At 34.9% G+C, this 14675-nt stretch overlaps 1 protein-coding gene across 1 annotated transcript in view; it reads left to right on the top strand.

Moving 5' to 3' along the window:
* Positions 1 to 14675, top strand: part of JMY (junction mediating and regulatory protein, p53 cofactor) — an 88629-nt gene that overhangs the window by 60734 nt on the left and 13220 nt on the right. The window contains exons 7-10 of the mRNA XM_035553484.2: positions 4890 to 4976; positions 7304 to 7399; positions 8823 to 9375; positions 11780 to 12090. Coding sequence (XP_035409377.1) covers positions 4890 to 4976; positions 7304 to 7399; positions 8823 to 9375; positions 11780 to 12087 — 1044 coding nt within the window. The 3' untranslated portion in view covers positions 12088 to 12090. The remainder of the gene's footprint in view (positions 1 to 4889; positions 4977 to 7303; positions 7400 to 8822; positions 9376 to 11779; positions 12091 to 14675) is intronic.

The raw sequence follows: 14675 nt of genomic DNA, 5'->3' as shown, positions 1-14675 counted from the left end.
GTTTGTTTCACCTTAAAATGTAGTTTTAAGCAAGTTCAGATTGGATTGGTGGGGTTTTGGTAGGGCCTATGGTGGTGTGTACAAAAATGTTGTGGTATATTTAGAATTTATAGTCCTTGCTCATTATTAGCTTTTTGGCGATTGAAGAAAACTCCTAGGAGAATGCCTCCTTTCCAGCAGCATATGTGTATCATGATTAAGGAAAAAGGAAACAATAGGAAATGATTCTCTATGATCAGTTTTTATTTTTCAGAGGAGGTTGTTTCACCATCCAAGTATTTTAAAATTTTGTCTGTTGAGATAATGAAGCAAAAGGAAGCAGTTATTATGTGTAGAATAAGACTTCTATGTAATACAAACTTCTGTGACTATAGTCACTTTGTTTTCCAGAAATTCTTTACTTGTTTTTGCAGTTGATACTTTTCTTAATAACATCAAAGAATTTAAAATAACCTTTATTTAGAAGCTTTTTCTAAAGATTTGTTAGAGACCTCACTCAGTTGTATTTCTGAGTTACTAGGCCAGCAGTTTTTAAATGTATGGCTTTGCTGAGCTTGATATTCTTTCGCTGTACAATTATTTTACTAGTACGAGTATAAATTCTTATATTCTCAGCTTTTTTTTTTTTTTTTACAAATTTTACATTTATTAAGCAGTCATTTCCTGATGTTACTTTGTGTTGATGACAGTTGTAAACAAAAGATTTTTTTGTTGCTATTATTATTTTCCTTTTTTCTTTAAAGCTTGTTACAGATTTTTCATTTTTTCATGCAGGATGTCTCTACTGTTAACCCAGTCTACCCCCTGCTGGCTGGACAGTAGTATTAATTAGTTTGTAGTATGAAAAACATCTGTTTTATTATGGATCTAGATTTATAGCATAGTCGTGGTAATAATGATAATCTAGAAGTTGTTTGTAAAAATAACTTAGAAAAAAAAATGGAGTTAAGAAGAAATTGAATTATTTGACATCCAGTAAAAGTATTCCTCATCATGAGCAGTGGAGAGGAGCAACTGTTTGGTGAAACAGTTTGGGGTATGCTTATAATGCATTCTCTGATCTAAGAAGCTTCTTCTGTTGTGTCCATTTAATAGGAGACCTTTACTACTTTGCAAGCACACAGGTTAAAGCACGGCCCATGCCAAAGCAGGTGTATGTACTTACAGCAACAGTTAACATAGGGTTATGTTGTATACTTTCATAATACTATTATTACATTTTAAGGGTATAACTGCACAGAAAGCTTACAATATGCTTCCTGCACACACTGAGTTTACTAAAGGAGAAGATAACTTTCTAAGTGGGATGCTTTTCAATTTGAAAGCAAGGTTTAGTGGAACTAATTAAAATAATACTAATACAGACCTCTTGGTTTAGTGGCACTAACTAAAATTATACTAGTACAGACCTCTTTTCTATATATTAGAAAAGAGCAATATATATATATATATATAAATGATAATATATATTATATTATTTCTATATATGTTATATGCTTCTCCCAAGCACCAAGTGATATGCTGAGGGGAAATGACCTCCAGTAATGCCAGCGGAGGTCTAGGTTGGATATTAGGAGAAATTTCTTTACTGTTGTGCAGCATTGGAACAGGCTGCCAGGAAAGTGGTTGAGTCACCATCCCTGGTGGTCTTCAAGAAATGAGTAGATGTAGAACTTAGTAGCATGGTTTAGTGGTGGACTTACCAGTACGAGGTTAAAGGTTGGACTGTATGATCTTGGAGGTCTTTTCTAACCTGAATGATTCTATGATTTTATGATATTTCATGTTACTAGTCTTAAATGTAGTAGCTTATCCAGTGATAAAGGTTGAAATGGTTCATTAGCTCTCCTTTTCTGTCTTTACAATAGAAGCACAAGTTGATATTATAGAAACCAGTCAGATGATTAAAAGAGAAATAAATAGTTCTGCTGTATGCTTTCTGAAGTTCGTACAGTTAATCAACATGTTTTGTGAAGTGTGGCCCTCTGACTGGGCATCATGCTCCTACTAAAGTTTTACCAGTCCTGAGATGGAAGGATTACTTCACATGTGTGGCAGGCTACACTCCTGTTCATATACCCGTGTTATGATGTTTGTTTTTTTTTGCCACAGTATGAGGTTATTGATTTATGTTAATCTTGTCATCCACTGAAGGCCTTCGGGGTTCTGGTAGATGAAAGGCTAAACATGATACAGCAGTACACACTCGCAGCCCAGAAGGCCATCTGCATCCTGGGCTGCTTCAAAAGAGGAGTGACCAGCAGGTGGAGGGAGGTGATTGTCCCCCACCTGGACTGCTGCATCCAGGTCTGGGGCCCCCACCACAAGAAGGATGTGGACCCGTTAGAGCAGGTCCAGAGGAGGGCAACGAAGATGATCAGAGGGCTGGAGCGCCTCTGCTGTGAGGAAGGGCTGAGAGAGCTGGGGATGTTCAGCCTGGAGAAGAGAAGGCTCCAGGGAGACCTATTTGTGGCCTTTCAATACTTAGAGGAGTCTTATAAAAAAGATGGAAAAGAACTCTTTACTCAGGTAGATAATGATAGGACAAGGGGGAATGGTCTTAAACTAAAAGAGGATAGATTTAGACAAAACATTAGGAGGAAATTCTTCACTGTAAAGGTAGTGGTGAACAGGTTGCCAAGAGAAGCTGTGGATGCACCATCCCAAGGCCTTGGCCAGCCTGATCTAGTGGGTGGCATCCCTGCCTGGGGCAGGGGATTTGGCGTTAGATGATCTTTAAGGTCCCTTCAAACCTGAGCCATTCTATGATTGTAATAATCCAGGTCACTTTCTTCAGTTCTTCCACCTGAGTATTTTTTCTTCATCCTTAGTTTGCAGTCAGTTGTCTACAAATATGTCTACATCTACAAAATGTCTACACCTTGTCTACAAATAGAACCCTGCATTTGTCCATATGAAATTGCAACCTTTCTTTTTTAAGAACATTTCTGTAATTAAGATGATTCAGAATTCTAGTCCTGTGCTGCAACATGTTTTCAGCCCCTCCTAGTTGCTTTTTTTTAAAATAATTATTATTTTTAAATAATGGAGGCCTAATTAAATTGAAGTAGGTCATTCTTTATTAGTATAAAGTCAGCACCAAACTTGTTTTTGTCCAGTTTATGATCTTTCTTTAAATGCTTAAAATATATTTCTTTATTGCTCTTATTCAGAAATATTTAAATATTAATGCTAAACAGAATATTTCAGAAAAGTATGATCCCAATTATTTATGAGAGTATCTTCTTGCAGTTTGTATACTTCTTTAGTCTTGCTAGCATATCAAAAACCCAACAACAAAAAACCATAAACAGAACCTACAATCTTAATTATTTCATAATATTCTTTTAATCAAAAGTAATGCATATAGAATAAACTGTACAGGTAAATCAGTACAAGTTTTACAAAAAGTTAGATTCTCTAATAATATTCTTAAGCTATTACTGTGTCTTTGAAATGCAAAAATTAGGTAGAATGTACTTCTGTAGTTACAACTTTAATGGATTATCCTTTGAGGTGCTATTAATTGAAATCAAGGGGGAAAAACAAACAAAAAAAACCAACTACACAAGCAAACTTAAAACCTGTCAGCATTTAGTTATATGTACACCTCTGAAGTTGGGATAGTATTTCCTCAGAAACTAGTGCTCTTGTCAGAGCATTGCATGTGTATGGCAGCAAAATTGATAGACTTATGTTCAAGACAACATGGTATTTCTTGCCTTTGCAGGAACCCTGGCTACCTTTTACAAACGTGAACGTGGTCGCATAGTCAGTTTTTAGGAGAATGTAGGCTTATTTCTGCAGCTCCCAGTGTCTAAAACAGGGCATTTTTATCCCTTCCCTCTGATTTTGTGTCTTTCTGCCACGACTGCAGAATCTTGCTTGATGGCTGATACTTGATCAGCTGCCCCAAGTAATGTGTGACTGTAAAGTGCCTGTCTGGCTCCAGCCACTCAGTCAAGCTGATGGATCCTGGGATGCCCCGTAGGTTCTTCCAGTCGCAGTCACACTCCAAACTGTTTCCTAGTAGTGGCCCCTCTTACACAGCCATGAGTCTTGTTTCCAACTACACATCTGACCTTGTTCTAGTTCTGTCTGGTGCCGGTACTGGCTCCAATTTCATGGCCTGTATTGAGGGATGTCCTGTCCCTCAGAATTGTCCTATGAACTTGTCCATCACTTCCCTACTCAAAGGGTATGCCCCATGCTTATTCTTTGCAACAGATACTTAAATCAGGTCTTTTTATATAATATACCTTACGTTTGAGTGTCATGCTTCTTCTTGTTATCTACTGTAACATGTCCCGTTTTCTTTTAATCTATTCTTATTCGCAGGCAACGTAATAAATGCTTGTTTTGAAAACAAATACTACAGCCACAAACTTGGTATAACAAGTAAACTGTGTTTGCATAAAATTGTAACAACTTTATTAATGTTTGTGCTTTCAGATTACACATGCAAAAGATAAGCTCACACTTGTAAATGGGAAGCTACCTACTTGCATAAACAGAAATACATAATACATGATTATTATCCATGTATACAAACGCATGGAGCTGCACAAGGCTTTTATGAAGTACTTGACAAATCAGCATTTCTTGCCACTTACGTACTTGTAGAAGAGACTTTTCAAGCAGCTGTTACTTGTATATTCTTTTGACAGCTAAAAGTAATGTTTGTTTTGTGTTTTTTTCCTCTTGCTTTTGTTTCCATTTTAGGGTTTTATTTGTAAGTTAAATCACCTTGGCTAAATTAGGTTGTCTGAAACAGGCTTAATAATTTTTATTTTTCTAATTCTTAGCGCTGTTTGTGAAATATTACATTATGAATTGAAAATTAGTATTTGAAATTCATACTTTATAGATAATATTTGATGTCTCTACAGGAGATTTGTATTGCAAAGCATAATGAAAAGATCCAGCAGCATCACCAGAGTGAGGAGGAGTACAAAATGCACCATAATGTTCAGCTGGTAAGTGCAAGTTTTCTGCTTTTCAGTTTAGCCTTAAGTTAATAGCTTGCATTCTTCATTATACAATCATTAGTAGAGTATTCAAAGTGATAGCTATTTTAAAAAGATGGTGCGTATCCTTGAACTTCAGATAATGGATTTTTATATCATATTGTGCTGGTAAGGGAGAATGTATGCCTGTGTTAGGATGTCATTCAGTCCAATCAAGTAAAAAGGTTCAATAATGCTAGTTTCACAGTCCAAGTGATTACTGTTAGACTTAAAGCTGCATGCAAAATTTGTTATGATGTGCACATAGAAGATTCTGGACGTCTCTGAATGCAGCATGAGGTATGCTGAAATGAGTAAAGAAACCATCCACATTTATTCTTGCAAGGTAATAAGCTTGCTCTTTCTCTTTTCACTAGAAAAGAAATCAATTGAATTGTGTTGTGTAATATAGTTCTAGCTGTATGCTCCACAGTTCTCTGCAGTCTCATCACAAGAGTAGGCTGCCTAGTCTGACTGTTTGTGCTGTACATAATAGACTTTATTTTAAAGAGTATTCAAACTCTGGGCTGGGTCTTTGGAGCTGATACAGTATCAATATTTAATAAACATCACTGACAAAGATGCATTGAAATCCAAGTCTTCTTAATTCAGGCTTCATTTAGATTAGTGAAAGGGATTCTGTTTCATCCTTATACATTTTTAACATTGATACATTTGTCCAGGAAGTCAGCTGTATAATTTATTTTATGAAAAGGCTACTTGTGAAAGACCACATGTACTGGCATACTCTTCAGGAACTTAGAAATATACATTTTCAGTTATTACAGTAATGCAAAGGATTTTGCTACGTGGATTGCAGTCTATTTATCACTCATATTTAACACTTGACAAATGTAATTGACTTTCTTGTCTCTCAAATATTACAGGGCTTTTTTGTTACTTATTTCATGGATTTGCCAACTTGCATTATATAAAGAACATTTAAGCTATTTTTTGTCTTTTTTATTCTGTTAATAATTTAAATTGAAATATCCAATATTACATAAAATAGGTTCTCAGCCACTTTTTTCATGAAAAATTTTGAAAATATAACCTTGGAGGTGTCCAAGCCTGAAACCAAATAAATGTTGCAATATCACTGTGGTTGCTAAAACAAACAAAACACACACATGGCCCACCTGCTCCTCCCTCAGGTTTGAGACTGCTTCAGGAAAAATTTGACTGGATTGCATATGAAAAATGCAGGCGTGGTGGTAGGAGAACTATCCTTTCTTCTTGTTATAATCTTTTCTTTGTACTTCTCTGTTAATTTATTTGCCCCATTTCTGTTACTTTGTTTCACCACACGCTTCTTCTCCTTTTTGTTTCCTGTCCTTACCATTTTTCACACGTCCTCCTCTTCTTTTCCCTAATGCATCTATATGTATCTCCTTCGAAATCACAGGAGTTGGCTCTTTGTAAAGGACAACGGGAAGCTAGCTGATTTCTGAAAACAACAGGCAGGCAGACACTACTTTTATGTTGGTTGAATGAGAATAAAAGTTCATGAAGCTGATAATCTGAATTTTAATGACATTTATGAGCTTTTACTCACTCAATGCCGTGAGCCTTTTAAGAACTAAGGCTGCTGTTAATGCTCAGGAGACTTTTCTTTGTAGTTATTTGTTCTATGCCTCATCATTCTTCTGATAATTCCTGTACTTATGCATACAGTGACTTTTGCCATGCGATAACTAGTGTCCATTTTCAATAAATTTGTCTGTAGCGTTTTGTTCAAAAAATTAGTAATTTTGCTGAAATTTTATGAATAAGAATGACTAGTTAAAGGAGGTGGATCCAGATGTGTTTCCACTGAGGTAAGATCTACAAACAAGAAAAAATACTACTGCCTTAGCTGCAAGGAAGAGCTTCAAATGTTTATTTAAATAAGATTACTGAAAATCAAGCCGGATTAAATAATGACAGATTAATACAAAACTTTAGTTTACTATTGTAAATTTTAATTTTAAAATGCTTACTTAATTTGTTCAATACTGTTGCTCAGTATGTTATTTATCATATTTCAAAGTGAAAAGTTCCAGTCCAGTATTCCAAATTCAGACTGAAATCTTTCTTTATTGAGTTTTGTATTTCAGTGAGGTTATAAAATATGAAATTTATACTATTTTTCAAGGGGAAAACAAAGGCATAGTTTTGAGGTTCAGAAACGTATTTATTGGAGAAATAGATTGTTAGGTAATTCATTAAAACTAGTAGAAGAGTTATTTTCATACAGTATTTTTATGATGCTAAACATAGCATTGGATGTAATACTTATTTTCCATATATTTTCTCAGAAGCGAGATCAGCTACAAGATGAAGAGGAAAGAAAGAGCTCCTGGGTTAGTCAGGAACGACAGAAAACACTGGACAGACTTCGCACATTTAAGCAGGTAAAAGAAGAATTGTTGTTCTTCTGTTACACGTTCTTCTTCTGCAAAACAAATATTTACTCATTCCTATAGTATAGTATAGGAATATAATATATATATATAATATATATATATATATATATATATATATAATATTATATATATATAATATATATAATTCCTATATATATATATATATATATATATATATATATAGGAATATAGTATAGGACTATAGTATACTATTAGGTATATTCTTTCATTGTTCAGTTACCTATTTTGGGGAAAATTTACAACAAAATATGGCACTGGTGGTAGCAAATCTCTCTGGTCATTGCATTATCAGTACCATAATAAGCTTCTGTTGTCTATCACATCTGCATATTACGTCAAGACATTTAGCAAACTTTTCTAAAAGAAATATGATCCAAAAGATACTTCCTACAAGGAACATTGTCATCTGACATAGCCCCACTACCGCTGATTGTTAAAACACCTGCCAATACCTGTCCCTTCCTATTACGATGTTGGTATCAGAAAATCAATAGAAGATGGAATGAATGAGAGAAAATAAGGAAAGGAGCTGAAGTGCAAGAAAATGGAGACTGTATTAATTGGTGAAGACTGTAAGATAGTTATGAGATAGAAGTTTCTTTACTGGAAAGCTGCCTTGCTCGTCAATATACTCTTCATATCCCTATTTTTTGCAAGGCTTTTGAGTTGCATAGACTCGGTAAATTGAGGCAAGTTTACTTATTTTAATCAGTTCTTGTTAGTGAACTGACTTTTTACATGAGTATGTTTATCTTGATACAATCTCTCTTGCTTTAGGCTTGTCACAATTGTTTAATATTTTTTAGACCTCTCTTTCAGAAGCAGTTTTTACTTTTGCATTAAAAAAAACAAAAAACACTTGTTTGAGGAGACAGACACACCAAATTTAGGAACCAAATTAAAAACACTTTGGAAATTCTAAAAATGTTTGATATTTTCAAAAGGTAATTTTTTAAGCAGTGTAATTCACATCTACAACCAGCATAGTAGTTCAGAGAGGACTTTGTTGCAGAGAGAGCCATTGACCAGCTTTAGAGAAGAGAAGAAAGAGAATTCAAAATGGAATTCTGAATTTTTGTTTTCAGAAAAAACAGTTTTGAACATACAGTCAAATTATTAGTGAAATCTAAATTTTAACTTGTGTGTATCTCTGATTAGACCTATCTACATGTAAATTATGGCTTAACTAAGAATAGAAATAAGAAAAATGGATCGTATTTGCATAAAGGTAAGGATATATTTGCTTTGTTTTTATGTCTAGAGCAAAATGAATGAAAATAATAGACAAATTCTACTTGTCAGAAAGGCAAACCCTAATGACAAGTATTTAATACCTAAAATAGTGTGCTTTCGTGTACTTACCTAATTGTAATTAACTTATTCACTCTAGCGGTACCCTGGGCAAGTAATACTTAAATCAACCAGACTACGACTGGCTCATGCAAGAAGAAAATGTGCAACCAGTTCGGTGTCCTCTGTAGATCAGCCTCAATCTTTGCCAGCAACCATACAAACCCAAGATAAAAGTGAAGAGGTGGAATTGGAAAATGCAGTTCAGCCTTTGCAAGTGCAGGAATCCACAAGCTTAGAACAACTTCAAGATGTCTCGTTACCTCCCAATGGTGTTACCTCTGAACTGCCTCATGTTAGTACTTCTCCACTCATCAGTAATGAGTTTCAAACAGAGACTGTTACTGTAGTACCACTTCCACCCCCTTTGCCTCCGCCTCCTCCACCTCCGCCTCCACCCTTGCCATCAAAAGAAGATGCCACCAAATCCTTAGAGAAAAGTGACAGCTTTGTTAAACGTCAAAGTGAAGAGAAGGGAGTCCAGCACTCTTCCAGTGTCCCAACAGCACATCTGTTTGACAGCAGTCAGCTAGTCAGTGCCAAGAAGAAGCTTAAGAAGACAGGTGATCTAGAGGGTTTACAGAGAAGGAGAGGTAATATTTTCATTTTTGTGTATTTAAATGTAATATACATCAATTCCTCTTTTGAATTGCTATATAGAAAAGTGTATGCTGTGATTTAGTTATAATTATTAATGGACTGAAGAACATTGGCAACTCAAAACAAATGTTAGGACCCTCATGACAGCATGATGTGTACATGTTCAGTTAAACAGAAAACACTTGCAAATCTGATTATGTGATGCACCATGTCAGCCTAGCTATAAAATGGAGCTAAACTTGCCTAAAAGAATCTTTTCCTACCTTGTTTACAGCTTAGCAATGCAAATAGTATATGCTTAACCTGAGGGTTCAGTGGTTTTTTAATAACAGAATTTTATATAATTTATGATCTAATAAGATGAATACTTGTCTTGGGACATAGGAAACCTTGAGAATGTTTTCTTAAAGGTTTCTTCAAATTTTCATACAAAAATCCACAAATTGTGACGTCAACTTGAGAGCTGAATAAGAATATACAAACTTAACTACAATTGAGAATTAAACCTGTCATAATTCAGTCAAGCATCTTAACTTCTTTGGAAACTGAGGTGAGTAAATAGAGCACAGGGCTAAGTTAGGAGATGTTACAGCTTTACTGTATGATTCTGTGCTGTTTGCTTTTAACTGGTTATCCTTTAAACTGGTTATCCTTTATCACATATTTACAATGGGGAGATAGCAGCCATGTTTGAACAAAATGATGTTTAGATGAAACACGCAATATTAGAGCAGAGTTTTTATTTGAAAAATGGAGATGGAATCTTCAAAAGCACTCATCTGCACCTTTGTCCTAGGAGTCACTGAGAAAAAGTACCTCGGGTGGACCTTGATTCACACTGCTGCAAATGACTGCAATAACTTTCTATTAAAAATTCTGTTTTTGTCAGTTACAACTGCAGTAGACATCCCTCAACCAACATTTCTCCTCATCCACATAAAATCAAAATTACAGCTGTTTTCATCTATCAGGCAGAAACAAGAGTGTTTCCTCCTTAATGCTCCTTAAATGGCTAAAATACCTTGAAACAATTGAATAGTTATAGAATTCTTAAGTTCTTATGAGACTTGCAGGACACAGGTATGGTGTCTTAAATACATTATCAGTTTTGCTGCTGCTGTGCTCTATTTTTATTTTTCTGTAGTCCTATCTTTTTATTTTTCTGATACCAATTTTAGCTTTCAATTTTATATAAAACATATATGTGCAATTTGATATACCTCATAAAACACCAAATACAAAATTAAATTATATCCTTCCCCTTAAGAGTATCATTAATGTTTGTAGCTGTACACTACCTGCTGCTCTGTATTCCATGACATATTTCAATTCTCTAAGGAGCTTCAGAAATGTCAGTCTACAACAGATGAGTGTTTTACAATCCCTTCCTTTCTCCTTTAAATCTGCAATCCTTATATCTTCATATCTTTTCCTCATGTCTATTCTGACTGTCTGGGCCATTAGTCACCTGGACAAGGTCCACTCACAAATGCAAAGTAGGTTTTAAAAATGTATTCTACAATATGAAGAAAAGAACCAGAGCTCTATATTCATCTGTGTGCTGCACTTTTATGTGCTAGTGTATGCTGACTAGTTTGGATTGTTTTACTTTATTGTATCACATTTTGAGACATAGAAATCTGCCTCTAGTTCTTGTACAAGCCAGAGCCTGATTTTATTTCTGCAGAGAATGAATTTCAAATTGGTGATAAAGGAAGGATTTGTGATAAAGAGTAAACTCTTATTTCTCTGTCTTCATTAACTATAAAGGAAAGGAATTTATATAGGCACTCGCTGACTAGGTGTTTATACATATCTGAATCCAAAGGAGAAGGAAGATGTATCCTGTTCCAGCTGGCTGTACTGCTTCCCTCACTGGCATGTAGTAGTATTCATATTACCTACTACGTAGGTAAATCATCCACAAATTCAAGTGCTGGGGATATAGATGCTCGCTCTGCTTGCATTCCTGTGACTGCACAATCCAGTACTTAAGATACGTGTTTGTTACCTGAGTTTCAAAGTCAAGAAATGGAAAGTAATACACACTTTGATTTGGTTTACTGCAGCTATTACAATTTTCTGGACTGCAAACAGGAAAGCTAACTTGTCCAAAAAGTTCTACTGCTGTCCTGTTAGGAGGTTACATGGTTTCAGAGATTATAATTGTCTGTGTAATCCAATTTTGTCCTGGAAATAGGGAAGATAAATTTGGAGGCTAACACAAAAACAGAGCTACAGAATGATAAAATTGAAAATACTAGAGTCTCCTGTATTTTTGTGGTATGGGACTATTACGTGAATTGCATGTGGCTACATTTTGTTATGTAGGAAACATAATTGGATACTGAATAAATTTAGTAAAAATCATACTGAAAGTCTTTTGATTTACTGCAGTGAGTTCCCCGATGGATGAAGTGCTGGCTTCCTTGAAGCGTGGGAGCTTTCACTTAAGAAAAGTTGAGCAGAGAAGTCTCCCTCCTTTTCCTGATGAAGATGATAGCAATAACATCTTGGCACAGATCAGGAAAGGAGTGAAACTGAAGAAAGTGCAGAAAGATGTTTTGAGAGAATCCTTTACAATTCTGCCTGATACTGACCCTCTGACAAGGAGCATCCATGAAGCATTGCGACGAATTAAGGAAGCATCACCTGAATCAGAGGATGAAGAGGAGAGTTTACCTTGCACAGACTGGGAAAATTAACCTGTAATTAACTTACATTTAAAAAAATCTATTTCTTCAACATTTTTTATAACAATAGCTGCTAAGCCTCAGGTTATGCAATCTAGGGGACATAGTATGAATGTGACTAAACTGTCTGATGTACAACATGACAAAACATGCACATATGAATTTAGTATCACTGACTTTTCAAAAGAATTTAAGGTTTCTATTAAGAAAAAGTTTTATAAGGCAACATCTTAGTCCTGTTCTTGTTTGAATACTTTTGCTGAATAGTGACAGGACTGCTCCTATATAAAGCTCTATTTTATTTAGTGAATTTGAAGGGACTGTTTGCAGCTTATAAAATAGCTTAAAAATGCTTTTAAGTAACAAAGCAGCACAGTCACTCTTGGACATACCCTATAATTATTTTCTAATTACCTTTGGCCTTGTAAAAATGTAGTGTTTACTGCTTCTGACTGAATAGCTCCAAAACAAGGATGATTAGATTTGACTGCGGGACACACTGAAATCTCATTGGTTATCCTGTGTGACTGACTCTTTGATAGCTTGGTTTCAATTTGTGAACACTCTGACTTAATTGAATTTCTAAACTGTACACAGTAAATGTACAATTTATGCTTCTGCTACTCATACAAATCCCATGAACTTTATATTAAATTACAGTGCTCGAAAGTACAGATATTAGACTTCAGCAGATGAAGTTAGTGATTTCAGAACAAAATAGAGATTGGCAAGAAAGGAGTTTTCACATTTAAGGTTGTATCAGCCTTAATTCTTGATTACAACAGCACTGTCCTTCTCTGGTGATTCTTTTCTGCTACTGGTGTGCAGATGAGCTTAAGTCTGAATGAAGGGTCCCACTAAACTTATTTGTGAGTATTTAAAATCTGAGAAAAGAGAGGTGGGAGAATCTCTAAGGAATTTAAAAATCTGTTCAGAACTCGAAGAGTATGGAAGATAAATATTTACAATCCTTGCAACACAGCTAGCAGTAGGAAGAAGATAACCTTTTGGATGCTTTCAATCAGGCAATTCTATACTGGTTATTTTTTACTGTAGCTGGAGAGCGGCTAATTGGTACAGCTATTTAAGAAGTGATGGTGATGTAACTCATCATCTGCTGAATATTGTTGCGATTATATAATACTGTCTAAAATTATTCACTGGTATGCCATTTTCAAATAATTCTATCTAAAATTTTTAAAAAGGAAAATAAATGTTGCTTTTTTTTTCTCATGAAATAGCAAATCACTAGTGTGGCCAATACCTACTGTTTAACTATGGCGTGTTCCTACTATCTGAAACATACTACTTTTGGAGTTAAAAATCACGGAGTGCAGATGTACTAAACTTGTGCTGAAACTCTAAGTTCTCTATTAGTTTGCATACTGAAAACTCCCATTGTCACAGCCCTTTAGAAATCAAGTCATAGCTATAAAAAACTTGCCTTGGAATTGACTTGGTTTCTTGATGTAATTATTCCCTCTTCATTTCCTAGATAACCTAGCAAGAATACTCTTTAACACTATAGAACTCATAAGAGAATTTATTCAGAAATTACTTTTTTTTAAATCTAATTGGTGGACCCCCTAACCATTTTCCATTGGAACTGTATCTTCTTAGAATTTTTATGCGTACATTGCTGTACAATATAAATACACACTTAATACACACTTTTCTCTGCTGTCTTTCGCAGCCCTTTAGAAGCAGTTCAAAGTATAGGTTGAAAATCACAGCCATGCAGTATCTGTAGGGCCCAGTGCTTGTCTCCTTTTTAAAGAAGTACTGACCTGAATATGAATTATCTTGCCAGTGTACAGTTAAAGTCTTTTCCCTTTTTAAGGATGTACTCCTGCCACATGCTGAGGTCCCAACAAATAGTTGGACCTAAAGCAGGGTGCAGTGTCACTGTTCTGTGTGTTTGCTCCTTGGAGTTTTCCATACACCTGGGATCTGCTCTCTTACCAGTATCTTATTTTGTTATGAAAACAATCCTGTTTTCATGAGATGAGACTTTAAATTCATGCTATGGAATTATGTGAAATAATCTGATAGACCAGAAAGTTGAAACAAAGCCCATGTGAAATTCAGCTGAATGAATACTTTTCACATAGATGAGTGTGCTTGCTTGATCACGTAGACTGATCACCCAGAATTTATTACACAGGAGTAAAATCTAACAGAAACCTGTTGTAGAATAATGTTTCTTACTATTATCAGTTATTGCTGTTCTCAGTTTAATACCATGCTTTATTTAAAAAAGAAAAGATTGATCTACTGATTTTTAAGTTAAGCTCTGCATATCCAAAAATAGCTGCATGGAAATTTTAGGATCAAAGAAGTTATATAAAAGTATATTGGCACCTTTTTTACAAACTTTGTTTAATATGTACACATCGTTGTAGGCTAAATGTAATGCAATTATTTGCCTTAAGAATGAAAGCTAAATTTGATATTATTTATGTTTATCAAATGCCAAAAAGTGTCTTAGTGCACATGCAGTAGAGGAAAGAGTATTAACAATGTACACTGAAGTCATTTCCTTAATTATTGAAGTTTGAAGATAAAATAATAGTAATTAGTTCTTGCAGGACACCTAGTTA

Source organism: Cygnus atratus, chromosome Z, assembly GCF_013377495.2.
Source record: "Cygnus atratus isolate AKBS03 ecotype Queensland, Australia chromosome Z, CAtr_DNAZoo_HiC_assembly, whole genome shotgun sequence".
NCBI classification, from domain to species: domain Eukaryota; kingdom Metazoa; phylum Chordata; class Aves; order Anseriformes; family Anatidae; genus Cygnus; species Cygnus atratus.
This window is presented reverse-complemented; position numbering and strand designations above follow the sequence as displayed.